The sequence below is a fragment of the Astyanax mexicanus genome, chromosome 18 (genome assembly GCF_023375975.1).
Source record: "Astyanax mexicanus isolate ESR-SI-001 chromosome 18, AstMex3_surface, whole genome shotgun sequence".
In the NCBI taxonomy this organism is placed as follows: Eukaryota; Metazoa; Chordata; class Actinopteri; order Characiformes; family Acestrorhamphidae; genus Astyanax; species Astyanax mexicanus.
Window position 1 is genome coordinate 30,170,908 of NC_064425.1, and position 19,391 is coordinate 30,190,298.

The 19,391-nt window shown below is 33.9% G+C and overlaps 1 protein-coding gene across 2 annotated transcripts; it reads left to right on the forward strand.

Annotated features, from left to right (window-relative positions):
• The first annotated feature begins 258 nt into the window (after positions 1-258).
• tsku (tsukushi small leucine rich proteoglycan homolog (Xenopus laevis)) lies at positions 259-18,759 on the forward strand. 2 transcript variants are annotated; one of them, XM_049467053.1, is made up of 3 exons: positions 6,907-7,322; positions 13,593-14,646; positions 16,931-18,759. In XM_049467053.1, the coding sequence occupies exons 1-2, from the start codon at positions 7,218-7,220 to the stop codon at positions 14,643-14,645; spliced, it is 1,158 nt and encodes a 385-aa protein (XP_049323010.1). In that variant the 5' UTR covers positions 6,907-7,217; the 3' UTR covers position 14,646; positions 16,931-18,759. The 2 variants fall into 2 exon arrangements, with proteins under 2 accessions (XP_049323011.1, XP_049323010.1); XM_049467054.1 differs by lacking the exon at positions 6,907-7,322 and adding an exon at positions 259-449 and having other exon boundaries at positions 13,593-18,759.
• Positions 18,760-19,391: the final 632 nt, after the last annotated feature.

A 19,391-nucleotide genomic window follows, 5' to 3' on the forward strand; every position in this document is an offset into this window, starting at 1 on the left:
ACTTTATGCCACTGGTGCAGAAATTCAAGCAGTTCAGCTTGGTTTGATGGCTAATGGTCATCCATCTTCCTCTTGATTATATTCCAGAGGTTTTTGATTTGGTAAAATTAAAGAAACTCTTCATTTTAAGTGATCTCACTTTTTTCCAGAGCTGTACTGCTGCACTGATGGAGCATGTGTGCGTGTGTGTGCGTGTGTGTTACTGTGAGTGAGTCGTGGTGGGCGAGGCTCGCGCTCTGAGGCTGTAACTTCCACACACACACACACTCTTTTAAACACAGCCAGCAGGGTAGAGGGCTGGGCTGTAGCTGCTGCTCTGTGGATAAAGCAGATTAAAGGGAGGTGAGGACGGGTATGATACTGAGATGAAGGAGAAGATCCACGGCGGAAGAGTGTAGGAGCTGCTGGAGAGAGTGAAGAGCAGCAGGAGGAGGAGGAGGAGGAGTGTGGTGAGTTTTTACTACTGTTTTCAGAGATTTTCACAGACTGAACTCTGCTAACTTTACACTGCTGAATACAGCGAGTCCGCGCGCGCGCACTTTATAACTGTATCTGACGCCATGACGAGGATTCTGCTCGTAGTGTTCATACACATATACACACAGACAGACAGAAAGAAAGACAGACAGACAGACAGTGAGACAGACAGACAGTAAGACAGTGAGACAGACAGACAGGCTATCTGTAGGTTAATTGTAACTGGTTCTAATCTGCTGCTTGTTGTTTTATGGAGTGCTATAGATCATATGAACAAGTTAAAAAATAACCTGAACTTCCACCAACACACTGTAATTAATAGATAGATAGATAGATAGATAGATAGATAGATAGATAGATAGATAGATAGATAAATAGATAGAAAGATAGAAAGACAGACAGACAGACAAATAAATAAATAAATAAATCTTTCCCAGTAAATCTACATTATTTTCGCTGTATTTTTCATCATATTAAAAATCATATTAAAATCTCCAATAAAACATATGTATATATCAAAAGAAAAATATAATTTTAAAAGTAAAAAAAAAATATTAAGAGATTTTAGCTGGCAATTTTAACAAAACGTATAAGAAGTATTTATTAGCAGTTTTTCTATATTAAGCATTGTATTTTTTCATCATATTACAAATCATATTAAAATAAGAACAATACACTACTTGTTTCCTGTAAAAACCTAAATAGCTTTTTTGTATTTGTATTGAAATAATATTAACACATGATTTGTGATGATTTTTAATGCATTTTTAATGGCAATTTAACAAAAACTGTATACTTATAAAAAATAAGTATTTTTCTTTTAAAATATTAGCAAAAAATGAACTGCAGAAATATCCCTGGCAAATACAGTTTATTCCTGAAAAAAACCCTGCAAAAAATTTTATGTAAAAAATATTTTTAGTTTTTTTTTACAGATATTTTTTCATCTCTGCTGACCATTTTTTACAGTTCAACCACAATCATAAAAAAATATATAAATTAAATAAATTTACACTACTTTCCCTAGATGCTTTTCAACAGAATTTAAATCGGTTTATTTAAATACACCAAAAAACATATACATAATTATACAAACAAACCTTTTAACAGCATTTATATGGCACTTTTTATAAAACCATTGTAAAATAAAAAAAATATAGTTTGGATAAAATTTGCAAAATTTTCTGCTATTTTACTCAAAATAAGTTGTTAATAAATTGATATGTAGACAAATCACTGTCAAATACAGTTTATACAAATGACAAAAATGCTAGAAAATAACTGTACAAAATGTATTTTTCTTGCCTTTCCAAATACCAAGATGTTATTATGTATACATATATTTTCTGGTTCCCTTGTTGCTAGAAAGTTACTTTTTTTACAGAATATATCATGTTACAGTGTATTTTATGATCTTATGGTGTAGAACTGCTGAACCAATTCAACCATAACAGGAACTTCTAATTCTCTGAAACTGACACCAAACTAGAGAACAACCCTAACTTTAGAAGTAGGATGAGTACACCCACTCCCACTGTCTAAACAGATGCTAAAGAGGGTTCTTTCAGTGATGCCATAGAAGAACTACTTTTGGTTATATAAAAAACATGTTTGGAGAACCGTGAGGTTTGGGGCTGTGAATAACCTTTTTAAAGTTGAGTTTAAAGATTCTTTAATCTTGTTATTATACTAATATTCTGACATAATTGGTTGAAATATGGATTTCTAAGGATAATGTGGAAATGTAGCCTAGAATGCCTTAAGAAAGTGATTCTGTACTTTGTTATAGAATATGTCTCAGACATAGATACCATAGATATAGATAATAAATCCACGTTTTGTCCAGCAGTGGAAGCAGAAGCATTACAAATTTGGAAACAGTGACTATATAAGACAAACTATATAAGACTTATGAGTAATTAGTTAAAAAAGAGAGAAAATATGAGTCATTATCGCATGAAAAGCAGATACACGTTTTTGATGGATCTTTTGACTGGTGGGAATGGACCTTTTCTGCATTTCTTCATCCTGTATGTTGTCATTATTAGTGGCTTACAGTAGGGTGGGATGGGAAAGTTGAGACTCATCTCTTAGCTATTGTCTTCATTTTTGCTGAGGTCTTTAAGGATTTAGAGATATATCTTTCAGTATTACTCATAAAGAGCTGCTTCAGTTAGCTTTACAAACCCATACAAACCACACACTGTACATATATCCCCGCTGTTTATCATAGCAGGACTTGTTACATGGTCAGTCATTTATAAAGCTTGTTTGAGTGGACTGTTTTAAGCTCCACTAGCCTAAGCTCATATTAAACCTTGCTCTTCTTAAGGAGCTGCATTCATTCAGCCCTTATTGGATTAGGCAGTCTGCTCTCTGCCAATTAAATTGTTGGGAATTTGCTTTAGTTCCCTCAACAGCATGGGGTGAGCTGTTTAATTCTGCTCTCTAACTCCGCGCAGAGAGAACAGAGGATGTCCACTGTGTTTAATGTGTGACAATAGGAAAGATGCAAAACAGTGGGGTTTGAATGTCTGAGACTATTTTATAGAGGATTTTGTTTTTTAATTAAACCTGGAAATAATGACTAGAAAACATTATGTTTACCAAATTATATATTATGGTATAGCAGTATGTAACCTGTTTGTGAAGTGTTACCTTTGGGGATGGCTTGGGCCACACCGGTGTAAGTTGTGAGGTGTCATCTCTGGAGTTGTGCAGGCCAATAAAAGGAGAACTCGAATGTGAAATGGACTTTGGGTGTATTAAAACGTGATAAAAAGTGCTTACCTTTGTTGAATAGCCCTCCTCCACTCTGCCACAGCTTTCAGTATTACAGATTCAGTGTTTTGTGCACTTTGCCCAAACAGGCTTTTAGAATGAGTGAGACGGGACATATAATAACTTTTTACACCGTTATTCAGGCTCAAAATAGCTCCACACCTCATTGGTAGAATCCGGAGAGCCCTGACATTTAAAACGAGGCATTTCGAACTTTAAAACTGCACAAGAAGTTTATTAAAAGCCATTGTGTACATCCCATAGCGTACATTAGTCACACCATGTTCAAATTAGGGGTGGGTGATATGGCCCCAAAATAATCACGATATTTCATGTTTTTTTTCGCAATACCGATTCTCTTACCGACATAAAAAAACTCTGAATTACAACATTATTTCAAGAACATACTACTGCAACAAAATAGAAAAATAAAATAATTATTATGTGCGATATGATATGGCACACCCATAACTGAGATATAAAAAACAAATACAAGAATTTTACCGGATTATAACAGAAGTAAATGATCCAGTATGTGATGATACTAATAATGCACTCCATATATCTCAGTGTGGCTCAGTATATCTCAGTGTGAATTTTTCTTATGCTTAAAACAGTAAAAACTATTGCCCTGATGTGATAAGCGTATAATATTGTTCACGATATTCAAAAATGTTGGCGATATTATTGCAGCACAGAAAAATGGGTCAAAGACTCTAAAAGCCGAGAGGGTGCGCATTTCTAGTGCATAAAAACAGGCCAAAGAGTCTAAAAGTGGCGAGAGTGTTCAGTTGTAACGCAGAAAAACGGGCCAAAGAGTCTAAAAGCTGAGAGGGTGCGCATTTCTAGTGCATAAAAACGGGCCAAAGAGCCTAAAAGCGGAGAGGGTGCGCAGTTGTAGCGCAGAAAATAAATTAAACTTAATTTCATTTTCTACATTGTAGATTAATTTTAATGACACAAAAAGTGTTTGTTTTCCACAATCCCCTGACCTATACCTGATCAACTGTGATCCAGGAACTCCTTCAAGACGCTGAGAAAACTATTCCAAGTGACTTTAAATCATAAAGACACTGAGATTAAAATATCAAGAGTGTGCAGATCTGTCCTCAGTGATGAATGTGGTATAAAATGCATTCTGGTTTGTTTAATAGTTTTTCTTTGTGTTCCTGTACAGCTTTAATGTCTTCAATATTAAATTTACAATGTAAAAAATCTAAAAATAAAGAACAAACATTGAATAAGAAGAGGTGTGTCCACACTTTTAACTGGTACAGTATTATTTTCGCAAAAATACTTTACAATATAATGAAATTATGTAGGGCCATATTGCCCACTTCTAGTGTCATAGCTTACATTGACATTTCTATAAAAAAAAAGGTTTAAATCATATCTTCCAGCCCTACTTATGAACCAATAAAGCAGCAGCTGGTATTTTCAGATTCTGCAAATCAAAAAAAAAAAAGCAAAAATGAAGATATATTGTTAATTGATAGAAATGAGAACAGATGAGGTTCAAACGTTTAAAGTAGTTTGTGTTTTTAAAGCAGTGACAGCATAAGCTCTTCACTTTACGACGCTGTAACCTTAATGTTAGTTGGGGTAACACCTGGAGAGGTCATGATCCTCATGAAAACAGACAGATGTCTCCTACCAGCAGAACCTTGAGGGATTTTAAGGTGTCTGAGTCATGTCCTCCACTGTATTCTGCTTTTTGTGCTCAGTCATATAAAATATGCTCAGGATAATATTTTATGTTGATATAAAGTCTGTATATGCTGACTCTACTGTATCTGGAGGAGGTGTAATTAAATTAAGCTCATATAGTGATTTACGTATGACTAGAGTTCAGATAAGTTCAGTCCGTGCGCTCAGTCCGTGGGTGACTGTGTTGTATTGTAATTGTTTTATTGCTTTATATACTCTGCTAATCTGCCTGGAAAGGAAATTGGTGGCTCTGTAGGTCTAATGTCAGCCCAGAATATTGCTCATACAGTGTATTGCAGACTATTGCAATGGTTAAATATTTAGAGGTAAAAATATTACTGTCTACATTTAAATCATTTTATTTATGTAATTTGTAACCATTTAAGTATGTTTTTGTAATTATAAGACATGTAGGTCATCTCATTTTTTACATAGTTTTGTACATCTGATGTGAATTTGAAGCTGCTAAAAAGTTATTAAATATCAGTATTGGTTCAGAATTAGGCCTTTCATGATAACTGTTTTTAATCAACATTATATATATATAATAACAGACCTGAAATAATGCAAAGAAAACAAGTTCATATTCATAAATAGTTCAGAAATCAATATTTGGTGGTCTTACACACTGCTTTTGGATAACTTTATGTCACTTCTGGTGCAAAAATTCAAGCAGTTCAGCTTGGTTTGATGGCTTGTGATCATCCATCTTCCTCTTGAATATTTCAATTTGGTAAAATCAAAGAAACATTTTTAAGTGCTCTCCTATTTTTTAGAGCTGTATAAAGTACCAGTAAAAAAATGGACACCACTTAAATGCAGTGTTTTTTTATATTTTTAAAATGTTCTACATTGTAGTTTAATACTAAAATCATCCAAACTATGAAGAAAAACATATGGAATTATTTAGTAATCAAAAAATGGTAAACAAACTAGAATATCTTTTATATTTTAGATTCTGTAAAGTATCCAAATGCACCTCTTGCTTTAGATGACTGTTTTGCACATCTTGGCTGGATTTTCATTGTCAGCTTTATGAGGTAGAGTCACCTGGAATTCAAGTGTTCAGTTAACAGCTGTGCTGAACTTGTCAAGAGTTAATTACTTGAATTTCCTTCCTCTTAATGTGTTTGAGAGCATCAGTTGTAAAGTTGTAAAGAGGTAGAGTTACAGGTTTACAGTGAATAGCTCTATTTAAGTAATGATCTAATCCATATTATGGCACAAACTACTCAACTAAATGAAGAAAAAAAAGTAAAAAAAAAAGTATCCTCGAGTGCAGTCATTAGGACTATCAAAAACGGTATGATGGAACTGGCTCTCATCAGGACCGCCACAGTAAAGAGAGACCAAAGATAAGTTAATCAGCCAGGATAAGTTACCACCCTCAGAAACCTCACATTAACAGCAGCACCCCAGATAAGAGCTCACCTAAATACTTTACAGAGTATTTAGGTTTGTTTAACACTTATAATAAAAAAAAAAACTACTACATGATTCATTCTTTATGAATTCAGGAAAGGAAGACTGTTCAGGTTTAATAGAGAAAGTGAGGCCTATTAAAAAGGGCTCCAAAGGAAGGAGGACCATACACTGAGGCTTTGGCAAAATGTTTATTTGGAGAACACTTAGACATCCGTTTGCTCTCTCTGTCTCTCTCTCTCTCTCTCTCTCTCTCTCTCTCCTCTGTGGCCGGCAGCAATAGGGTGAAGTCACTGAAACAACAAGCCAGGCGCTGATAGCAACTGCCACCAACACCCTTTTTCACAGGCTGGCTCTTCAAGGGAAGGGAAATTCAGAGAAATCACTGTTTTGAGAGACTTTGCTGAGCAGATTTGTGCGTGCAAGAGCTTGTATCTTCACTCACAGGTTGTATATGAGCTTTTGAAGAAGATTGTGACAAAATCTGAGCACGTCGCAGCGTTTTGTTATACAAACCCAGGTTTTGTTATACAACCCAGTTACATAAGGACAAACCTTTAGCCCAGGGCCACACTGGATTAGCCTAAGTGATAGCTGTCCGTTTAGTGCAGGCGCTGTGCCCCAGCGTGCTATCGTGCACTTTTCCCCTCATTTATAATCAGTATTATGCCAGCTCATGCTGATTTCCCTTTTGGCCCACTTGCTTGGCAGTTATACAACAATGGATCACCTCTGTCCCACAGCAGCACGCGTACAGTAGTGTTTGCACTATAAAAGCGGCAAACAGTTAACAGGTTCAGCTCAGGTCAACAACCTAAACAAAAAGCCGCATGGTGGGCAGACACGCAGCATTACCGTTAGCGCTTAGCGCCGACAGCACTCAAGCATTCAGCCATTCAGCCGCGGCTTTAAGGAAGAGCTACTCCGCCCGAGAGGTATGTAGAGCTGACCATAATCAGAGTTTACTTAGTTTAAAGGTTGTTTATTTAGGAGCCAGTGTCTGTTTGTTTAAACACTGTGGATTAGCATTTAGCATTAGCATTTTGTTGCTGTCACGCAAACACAGAAGGAAAGGAAAAAAAACGCAACTCAACTTTCAGTGGAAGTCAGTAAACTTTTTGTAGTTCTTTTTCAAGTAATTTTGGAGCATTTCTATTAAACCCTTCTTCAATGAAATTTGGAAATTTGGAAACGATATAAAATGCAAGGTTCACAATATATCAAAAATGTACGTTAAAAATTGTATAAACAGGCTTTTTGCATGACAACAACAGATTGTTAGCATTAATATTAGCATACACCTCAGTTCTGGATTTTCTAAAGTTGAATACTAGTGTCTGCTACTTATTTAACTGGCAACAATTAACAGTTTTGGTGTCACTTAAACACTTAATTTTAACAATTAAAATGTAACTGGTAACACTTTACATGAAGTGTTGACTAACATGAAGTAATGCAATGCATTATTTACCATGAATAATACATTAACAATGCTTAAGTAATGCTTAGGTAATGTTAATTAAACACGGGACAACAGCATTGATTAATGTTACTTTCCATTTAAATGTAGATGAACAAGTGTTACAAGTGAAGCATTAGTTAAGATAAATAATAAACTTTATACATTTTTTATTATTATTGTTAACTAATTTTAAGGAAACAAGTAACAATGTCATTAGTTAATCTTTAAAAAATACTATATTAGTTAACATATATACAGTTCTGGAAAATAATTAAGTTTCTGAATCAGTTTCTCTGATTTTGCTAATTATAGGTTTATGTTTGAGTAAAATTAACATTGTTGTTTTATTCTATAAATGACAGACAACATTTAATTCTCATTTAGAGCATTTATTTGCAGAAAATGAGAAATGGCTAAAATAAAATAAAAAAAGATGCAGAGCTTTCAGACCTCAAATAATACAAAGAAAACAAGTTCATATTCATAAAGTTTTAAGAGTTCAGAAATCAATATTTGCTGGAATAACTCTGTTTGTTTAACCACAGTTTTCATGCATCTTGGCATGTTCTCCTCCACCAGTCTTACACACTGCTTTTGGATAACTGTATGCCAAGTTCAGCTTGGTTTGATGGCTTGTGATCATCCATCTTCTTCCTAATTATGTTCTACAGGTTTTCAATTTGGTAAAAACAAATAAATATATAACTTTTAAGTGGTCTCTTATTTTTTTATTATTTTTTTTATTTATTAAGTAAATAAAACAAAAAAATGGCTACCACTGCAAGTATTATCACAGCTAATTATATTTATAACTAATATTTAGTGATGAAATATTTAACTATTTCCGTATGCATAACTGCAGTACATAAGCAAATGATTAAAAAAAAAGATTAACTAATGCAGTTATTATTTGTTTACATAACATTAGTTAACACTTAATTAAGTATATGATTTATTATTCATCTGAACTAACGCTTCACTTGTAACATTAGTTTATCTTCGTTTAATGTGAAAGTAACATTAAATAATGCTGTTGTTCTGTGTTTAATTAACATAGTTGATATAATACCTAAGCATTGTTCATGTATTACCTCATCATGTTTATGGTAACTAATGCATTACTTCATGTTAGTTAGCTAGTCAACACTTAATGTTAAGTTTTACCCTGTTACTTTGTAGATAAGCACATGATATTTGGCAACCAAAGATATAGATGCAATATTGGCTGCAAATGACTAATCAGCTCTTTTAGTGTTGTTTGGCTGAATAACTAATAGATTTATTAATTTATACTGAATAAATTTGTGCTTTATTGGTGTCTGCTGGGATGTTAAAATGTTCAGATGTTTTTAAATTGTAGTTTTGTCATTTTGAAACAAAATACTTTTGGGCAATTTCAATTTTGTATTTTCAAATTTGCAATTATGTTAGAAAATGTGGCACAATTAATGAAAACATAAAAAAAAACACATTCAGGAACAATTTTTAATTTTGTCAGGTTTCAGGAAAAAAATTGTAATTTTGGTGCAGTTCTAGTGTCAAACACAACAAGTAAGTATCAAAACAAGACTTCAGCAGATTTTAGCATAGTTGTTCTCTCATTAATAAGAAGCCCCCTCATCTCACATGCATGTATTAAATAAGCTTTGCACTCTTCTAAGCATGAAAATCTTCTGTAATTGAAGAAGAAAAAACATGACATGCAGTCTTTGATCATCAGAACTGGGTCAAATCCTCTGAGAGTGTAAAAGACTAATAAAAAAAAGAAAGAAATTAGGTTCTGGGAAGTTGCTGTTGCTTCAGGAGATACAATGCAGTACACACTTCACTACCTCTAGGCATTAGATTTTTTTTTAAAGTGTGTAAAATATAATTATGTATTGTTGAATTTATGTTGGTGTTATATTGTTCTTGTTTTACATTTTCTTGTTGTAATCTTGCTTTTGCATTGATTAAAGCTTGCTGCAGTTTAAGTGTAGTGAATATAAGCACACACTGGACCTTTATATACAGCTTTATAAGCTTATGTAAACAAAAACATCAAATTTTATTTCTCATATTTATATATATTTATAAATACACACAGTACAACTATTAATAAAAGTGTAATATGAGTGTCTGGTGACTTAAAGAAAAAGATCAAATATTAACTTTAAAGAAGTTAAAGATAAATTAAATATTAGAAAAAGAAATATAAATGTTGTAGAGACAAGACGTATATAGGAATAGAAATATAAGTTAAATACAAATAAAATAAAAATTATTAAGAAATATATGAGAAAAAACAGGATTTTATATATATATATATATATATATATATATATATATATATATATATATATATTTACCTTTCATTTATTTTATTTATTTCGTATTTCATTTTTTTTTATTTTCTGTTTTACCTTTTGACCTTCTAACTTTTTATTTATTTTATTTTCTGTTTTACTTTCATGTTTCATATTTCATTTTTTTTTATATTTTAAATAAGCTTTAACTTTGATCTTTTTCTTTACGTGACCAGACACTCATCTTACACTTTTATTGATAGTTGAATTGTTAATATATGAATATGAGAAATAAATATATGTCGACCTATATATCTCAGAGATAAACAAAGAAAATAAATATGTTGGGACAAAAAATATATATATATATATATATATATATATATATATACACTTAAGTTCTAATATATAAATATTAGAACTTAAAATGAAGTGTGTGCAACACGTGAGTGTACAGTGCATTATGTGTACTTATGTACTAGATCCACTCTGTGACCCGAGTGTTATTGGGCTGCTCTGTTTACACGGCCGAACACTAACGTTTACATAACCTCATAAAACACATTGCACTACGGTTTATTCTGGAGCATAAGTTACACTCATTACCTCTACTGAAAGATTTGTTTTTCTGAGAAGAGCCAGTTAATCATAAACAAAAGTATCAGGAGACCTGCTCATCCATTGTTTCTTCCAGTGGTATTAAGAATGTGTTTTTGTTGGAGTAACTGTCTCTACGGTGCAGGACGGGATTTCTGTTAGATTGTGGAGTTTGTGAGGTGTGAGGACTTGATTGCATTTATCAACAAGGTGTAGCTTCCCTAGCTCCCAAAAACTTATCCCAGTAGTATTGGATAGAGCATCATCATTCCACTGCTCAGTAGTGGGGGCTCTATACCCCTCTAGCCAGTGCCTGGGATTTGGGAGGATGCCAACATCAGCTTCAGAGAGTCCTGTTATGTTTGTCTGTACTTCAATCAGCCTTTATTTTCACTTATTTAGGATAACCTTCATTTTCAACACAGCCGAGCATTTACAACCTAAAGGCACTGATTTTTTTTTTTTTTTTAAATCAGGTTAAGCTACAATATGGAACTTAACTACAAACAGAACATCATAGAAAGGAAAAAAATAACATTAAGTAAACATTAGAAATAAAATAAAAAGGTAAAACTGAAAATAAAATAAACATAAGGGTGATATAAATAAAAAGGTAGAAGGCCAAAAGGAGAAAAAGCAATTAAAATAAATAAAAGACAAAATAAATAAAATAAATAAAAAGGTAAAAGGTCAAAAGGTAAAAAAGGAAATAAAAGACAAAATAAATAAAAAGGTAGAAGGTCAAAAGGTAAAACAGAAAATAAAATAAATAACAGGACGAAGTAATTAAATAATTATAAAGGTAGAAGGCCAAAGGGTAAAACAGGAAACAAAATAAATAAAATACTAAATAAAAAAATAAAAAAGTAGAAGGCCAAAAGGAAAACAGGAAATTAAATAAATGAAAAGGTAAAAAGCCAAAAGTTAAAACAGACAATAAAATAATTAAATATGTAATAAAGAAAATAAAGAAAAAGGTAGAAGGCCAAAATGTAAAACATGAAGTAATATAAATAAAAAGACAAAATACAAAAAAAAGGTAGAAGATATAAGATGGCACACTTCTCTAAGCTGTATAAGTGTAACGTAAACAAGCTTATTGCATTCATTAGAAGGAAAAGGTTGTCCACAAACTTTTGGCCGTATTGTAACCTATTATACAGAATTCTGCTTATCTAAGGAAAAAGAAGGTCTTATAAACCTGTATTAGCTTATTTAGACTAGGCAGCCAGTACGATAAACACTGATTATTCTAAAATAGCTCATATCTTACTTTGTAATGTGTAAATAACCTTTGTTTTGATTGGCTTATTTGGACTGTGATTGAGAAACCTGTCTGCTGTTTGAGACCAGCGCCAGTATATCGGTACAGGCAGTACACAACAATCAAGCGTAACATTATGACCACCTCATTTTTGTCTCCAATAAATAGATCCAGCAATAATTTCAACGTTTCTGTCTCTGACTTTACATCTGAACGGTGGCTCAGATAGTTAGGAGTGTCTAAATAAAGTGGACAGTGAGAGATTAAACACAGTGTTTAAAAACTCCAGCAGCACTGTTGTGCTCCAACCTGCACAACACACACTAACACCTCATACACCACCACCATGCTAATCAGTGCTAATCACTGCAGTGCTAACAATAACAACACACCATCCAAATAACAATAGCTGCTCTGTGGTGGTCTACCCTTGTAAAAGTATAAAGTATATTTTTTAAAAGTATACTTAACACATACAAACTTAAATACATACTAAATGTGCTATAACAACTTATGGCAACTTAAGTATATTTCAGTTGTAATTAAGCTATATTTAAAATTAATTAAATAAAATATAACTTAGTTTGTGCTTTTGAATGCTTTTTTTGTATACCTTTTTACAAACATAAGTTGATTTAAGTATGCGTTCTTAAAAAAAAAAAAATGAATGCACTTGAATTATATTGTAAACATACTACCTTGCATATTAATGCACATTTTGTGTACTAGAGCTGCAACGGATGTCGATTATTTAAATTTGTCCACTACACATTTCGTTTTCGACTAATAGTTAATTTGTAAAAGTACCGCATTAAACACATATTGCTGGGGACAGAAGTGCAATGGGAGATGGGTAAATGGCTCATCACACAGTTTACACTCAACTTAGTCTGTGTCTTTAAAAGTGCCCAAACTCAACAGATTACATATTCACTCACTAAAGATCAGTAATTTCCATGTTTAAACAACATCTAGACATTTAAATGCCTTTTAAACCTCATGTTCAGCTGTTTCTGTAATTTTTAGAGATGAAGAACATGGCAGAAATAATCGCTGACTAAACAACTAATCGGGAAAAAATAATCTTCTGATTAGTCGACAACCAAAAAAGATCATTAGTTGCAGCCCTAGTGTGTACATCGTAATGCTACTGGGAAAAAAATACTACACTAACATGCAAAATTTAATGGCGCTCTATATATATTTAATATCAATACATTTAATTTAAAGCATATTCCTTAAAAATAAATTTTATGGAAATACAGAGAAAGTATATTTAATGTGTATTTGCATATATAGTGAGTATATATTTAATTGAAAATGTACTTTATTAGTATTCTTTACCTAATTAAAACATACTTTTAAAAACATGCTCTTAAGTCTACTTCCTTTTTACAAAGAGGGTATCCTGTGGAGTGCTGAACATTGAAAAACAGGATGAAACGAAGATAATGAAGTATGCAGAGTGGAGCTTGAAGACATAGAAAAAAAGGTTTTCATAATGTTAAATGCCAGTGTCTCTCCCTTCACTGCACAGCAGGTTCTGAAGTGACCATCTGTTGCAACGCTTAATCAGTTGCATGTGTTTCCTCCACAGAGCACCATGGTGGCCTTCCTGTGCCTCACCCTGTCCTCTCTGCTGGCTCTGGCGACTGCAGGAGAGGTGAAGAACTGCCACCCACAGTGCCGATGTGAGGTGGAGAGCTACGGCCTGTTCGACAGCTTCAGTTTGACCAAGGTGGACTGCAGCGGCGTGGGTCCAGGAACTGCTCCCGTCCCCATTCCTCTGGACACGTCCCACCTGGACCTGTCCGACAACTCCATCAGCTCCATCACTGACTCCATGCTGTCTGGACCAGGCTACACCACCCTGGTCAGCCTTGACCTTAGCAACAACCTGATCTCCAAGGTCAGCCCGCAGGCGTTCTCCAAACTCCGCTACCTGGAGACGCTGGACCTGAGCCAGAACGCTCTGGAGAGCCTCGGAGACGGCTGCTTCTCCGGGCTTCCGTTGGCCGACGTTGACCTCAGCGACAATAGAATGCAGGTTTTTAACCTGGATCTCTTCACCACCAGGGGCCAGGAAACCCCGATTGCTGTAGATCTTTCCAATAACCTCCTCACTGCAGTCTCCAGAAACCCGCAAAGCCACGCTCCGTTTATTAAGAGCCTGGCGCTGGCGGGAAACAGGCTGAGGATGGTGCCCAAACTTGCAGGAATTCCCCTGCAGTATCTGAGCCTGGATGGAAATCTCATCACCAGCATCGAGCAGGGCGCCTTTGAGGAGATGAAAGATCTCGTCTACCTGTCTCTCAGCGGCCTGACGGAGCTGTCGACGATACAGCCCGGCAGCTTCCGAGGCCTGAGGAACCTGCAGGTCCTGGATCTCTCCAACAACCCTCAACTCAAGGGTGTAAGCCCAGTAATGTTCAGCGGACTGACTTCCTTACAGGAGCTCAATTTGTCCAAATCTGTCGAAACACCTTTGCCTGTGACCGTCTTCGACCACATGCCAAGCATTAAAAGTTTAACTCTGGGGCCAAACATGCATTGCTGGAAGACACACAAACCGGGTCAGTTTCATAGACAGATAGGACAGGCTAAGGCTAATGATATACTTACCTGTGATGTTGCTGGAATTGTCTTATAAGGTAAATATAGAATTGTTATATTTGTATTATTATTTTTATTAATTTTTCCAAGTTTATGTGCCTTATTTCACTCAGGCCAAGATTTTACCTTATGCCTGGCAAAGTCAACCTTGTTCACCATCAGTCAAGATAGCACAGATTTTTTGGTATTATAAATTCTAATATGCACAGGTTACGGACAAAAGTATTAAAATGAGTTAATCCCACTTCTGCTGTAGAAAGGATCCCTACTGTCAAGGAAAGGCTTTCTACTAAATTTTGAAGAGCTGTGAGGCTTGCTGTGAGGATATAATTGCATTCAGCGACTTAAGCATTGGTGAGGTGAGATGATGATGATGATCATCCCACCTCATCCAAAATACTACAACGTTTGCAATAAGAACATAGTTCCACTGCTTAACTAGTTCTACAGCATAAATCAAGCTCTGGAAAAAAATGAAGAGACCACTTCTGACCAGTTTCTGAATCAGTATCTCTGATTTCTCCCAAATTTCAATTTCAAACCTCAAATAATGCAAAGAAAACAAGTTTAAATTCATAAAGTTTTAAGAGTTCAGAAATGAATATTTGGTGGAATAATCACAGTTTTTTTATTCATCTCGGCATGTTCTCCTCCACCAGTCTTACACACAGCTTTTGGATAACTTTATGCCTTTACTCCTGGTGCAAAAATTCAAGTAGTTCAGCTTGGTTTGAGAGCTTGTGATCATCCATCTTCCTCTTGATTATATTCCACAGGTTTTCAATTTGGTAAAATCAAAGAAACTCATAATTTTAAGTGGTCTTTTTTCCAGAGCTGTATATACCCCTCTAGCCAATGCCTGGCATCATGTTTATTTTTTTCCTTTTTTAGAGTCTAGAGAGACGTTCAGAAACATGTGGACGTACAGTATATATATATAGTACTAGTAGTTCTACAGAGGCTCCCATGCACTTTAAACAGCACACCATTTATACTCTTAAAAACAAAGTTGCCAAAGTTTCAGTGTTTTGGTGCAACAACTCAGGAGAACCATTTTGTGTTCCCTAAAGCAGTGGTTCTCAAACTGGGTCTATTCCAGTCCAACAATGACAAGTTATATTTTTTATGATTTATTGTTCCAGAAATGACTGAGATAAACAATATTTACTGTCATTTTAATACCAAACAATAATGTTATGCCACTGATATAATGACAATATCAAAGCATAATTATGCATTCGCACACCACTTTTAAAGAGCAATGAATAGCAATGAATTACTTAGTAAATCATAATAAAAATTGTTTAAATAAAGTTGACTTATCATCCCATCTACATTAATAGGGCATTATTGAGGTCTGAAAAATATTAAAGGTTTATTAATGTTTATGTATTATACCAGACAAGGCCTAACTATAGAGGACTTTTATTTTGAAAATTGATTTATTTAAATAGTGTATTACGCCACAAATCCCTTTTTTAGTCAAAGTACTAAAGGTTCTATTCTAGTTCAATTGATTGTTCCAGAAATGATTGAGATAAACAATATTTACTGCCATTTTAATACCATACAATAATTTTATGCCACTGATATAATGAAAATATCATAGCATAATTATGCATTTGCACACCACTTTTAAAGAGCAATGAATAGCAATGAATTACTAAGTAAAACATAAAAAAAATATAAGGTTTTATAAAGTTGACTTATCAACTCATTCACAGAAATAGGGCAATATTGAGGTCTATTTTTTTATATATAATACAATACAAGGCCTAACTATAGAGGACTTTTATTTTGAAATTTGATTTATTTAAAGAAGAGTGTAGTACTGCACATTCCTCTTTTAGTAAAAGTGCTAAAGATTCTATTTTAGGTTCTAAGTTTTTCCCACAACAATGAAAGTTAAAAACTATTTTTGTTGATCTGTTGTTTCAGAAATAATTGCGATAAATGATATTATTGTCAATTTAATCTATTTTTATGCCACTCACTGAAATTATGCCGCAATAATGCAGTTAAACACTACTTTTAAAGAGCAATAAATGTTTAATTATTAAACTTCGGATGTTTGAATTAAGTAAACAAATCCTATATAAATAAAACATAAACCATTGGTTTTAAAAAGTTGACATACCAGCTCATTCACATTAATGGGCTCTGCAAAAACAGGTTATATGTAAGGTTATGCGCATATATTGTATCGTATTGTATTTAAAGAGTTTATCTCTGCACATTCCTCTTCTAGTCAGAATGCTAAAGTTCTCGCTGTTTCTAACTTGAATTTTCTTTTTTTTTTTTTTTTTATCCATATTTTTGAAGGGTGTTGGAAGGGTGCTGTCTCTGTGGAGGAGCCCCAGGCCACACAAGAACCACTTTAAACTTTGAAACCAAAGCCGAGTTTTGAATGAAACCAATGTGAAGTGCCTTAACCTGACATCCTGCACATATTCCTGTAGGCTACCCTGACCTGGAGCGGACAGTAACAGATAAGGTTTAGGGATGATGATGATACGGATGAACTTGTTTTGGAGAATGTTTGCACATGTAGTTTAGTAATACTGAAAGACTGGAGGTAAAACTGTGCTGAGATCAGTTGCATACACAGTTTGTTTTACCTGCACGCACTGCTGGTTTTGAATAATCTAAGATCAAGGTCAAAATGGTTGTAAAACTGGTCATACTGCCTTTAATGGTAGACTTGACCTGGCGTAGTGTATGTTGCCGTTGATGCTGATTAACCAGCGAGGTCTTGCTGGGCATGCTGGTTGACAAGCATAGCCTTGCTGGTCATGTCGGTTACCCTATGTGGTCAAGCTTGGTAAAACTGGTTGTTTAGCTTGGTCAGGTTGATCATACTTGAAGTCCAGCTAAACCATCAAACCCAAACCCAAAAAATATATATATACCCTATGGTTTTATTTCAGATGGCCCAATCCCATTTCACCCCTTGGTTCTACCACTTAGCTCTACCCCTCTGTTTTGAGTGTGCACATCTAGGGGTAGGGTGTCCTGAGTATTATAAGATTGAAGGGATAGAGGGGGAAATGATAGAGCTATATGACCCTTCAAACTCATTTTTAGAGGCACACTCAACATAGAGGACTATGAGAATCGCTGGCAAAATGGGAGAAACAAGCGACCAAAGAAACCCACAAATTGTGTAGTTTTCCTTGTAAAAAATAAAGTCTGTTTTCTTCATAAAACAAACTTAAAAATTGAGCAGTTCTAGTAGTTTAAATTTGTTCCAACAGCTAGGTAGCTTGCTAGCTAACTTTCCTGCTCCACCTTAAATGGTGCAAACAGATGGCAAAGGCTGCAGCATTTTTAATGTGGGTTGGAAAATAAAATAAAAGCCAATTTCCGATCCCCATCACAAAGGAATTAAGAAAAAAAAAATCAATAATAATGAATTGATGCACCATCTGCCAGCTTTCGGAAGACATACGATGCTCTAAAGTTAACACGATATTCAGCAGCTAGGTTGCTGAACTTTAGCGCTCCACTGTTATAGTTATATCTGTATTCAGTGCTTAAAAGGTTGTTTCCCAATTCTTAGGGGGAAGATTACACTCGAAAACAAGGAGTAGGGTTACTAAAGAGAAATGGGATTGGGCCCAAGACCCTCTCACACATTTTAAACAGGTTTTAGAAATAATTCTAAATTTACATTAATCATTTTAGAGGTAATTCAAATTGTATGAAATGAATAGATGCAACTGATCTCACCACGGAAGTGTTTACTTTCTGTGGCAGGTCATTTGAAGCTAAAGCATAAATTAAAACATTATTTTATTAGAATGGATATCTATATTGTATTATTTTTATTAATGTTAAGAATATTCCAAATGATGCATGCATTGGAAAAGATGTGAAAGACGAAGACTGTGGACCATTTTTAATATTAATATTTTTTGTAGATTACGTAATCAAAGTAATCAAAATTTAATCAAATTTAACTGAATTTTTTCAGATTATATTGTGATTCGTTTGACACTCATATGTTACAGCCTTTTCCATGCACTTGACGTGTTTTGCACTTTGTTTTCTGTTGAGATTGTATGAAATGAAGTCTTTCTGTTGTGTACAGAGTTGTATATTATGTTTGTACAAAGATGAATTAATGCATTCAATAAATACTATAAAATGGACACACTCTGGTGCATTTTCTATCATTTTCTGTTTGTGTATGTACAACTGTCATGCCAATAGTCATGGGATAACAGTGTGTAAATTGAGCATGACATATAACCTTGGGGGACCCTTGGGAAAAAAAACGTGTATTAAGTATATTTTTTAAAAGTATAATTAACATGGAAAAGTACATACATTTTTCAATTAAAATATGTACATAAATACAATCTAATGTATGTATTTTTGGAACAACTAGTTTGGAACAACTTATGGCAACTTAGGTATATTTCAATAGTAATTATTTAAACCCAACATAAAAGCATTAAATTGTGCTTTTGAGTGCTTTTTTCATACAACTTCTCCAAACTTAAGTAGATTAAAGTATGTATTTTTTAATTCACTTGAAGTATATTGTAAATGTACTACTTTGCATATCGGTGCACATATTGTGTAAACCCTAATGCTACACTAAAGTGCACTTTAAGCAGTTTTTAGTGCCACTATATATTTTCATTGTATAATCTAAAGCACTGCTTAAAAATACATTTTATGGAAATACAAAGAAAGTATATTTAATGTGTATTTTCATACAGTACATTAAATTGAAAATATACTTTTAGTATTTCTTTACCTAATTTGAACATACTTT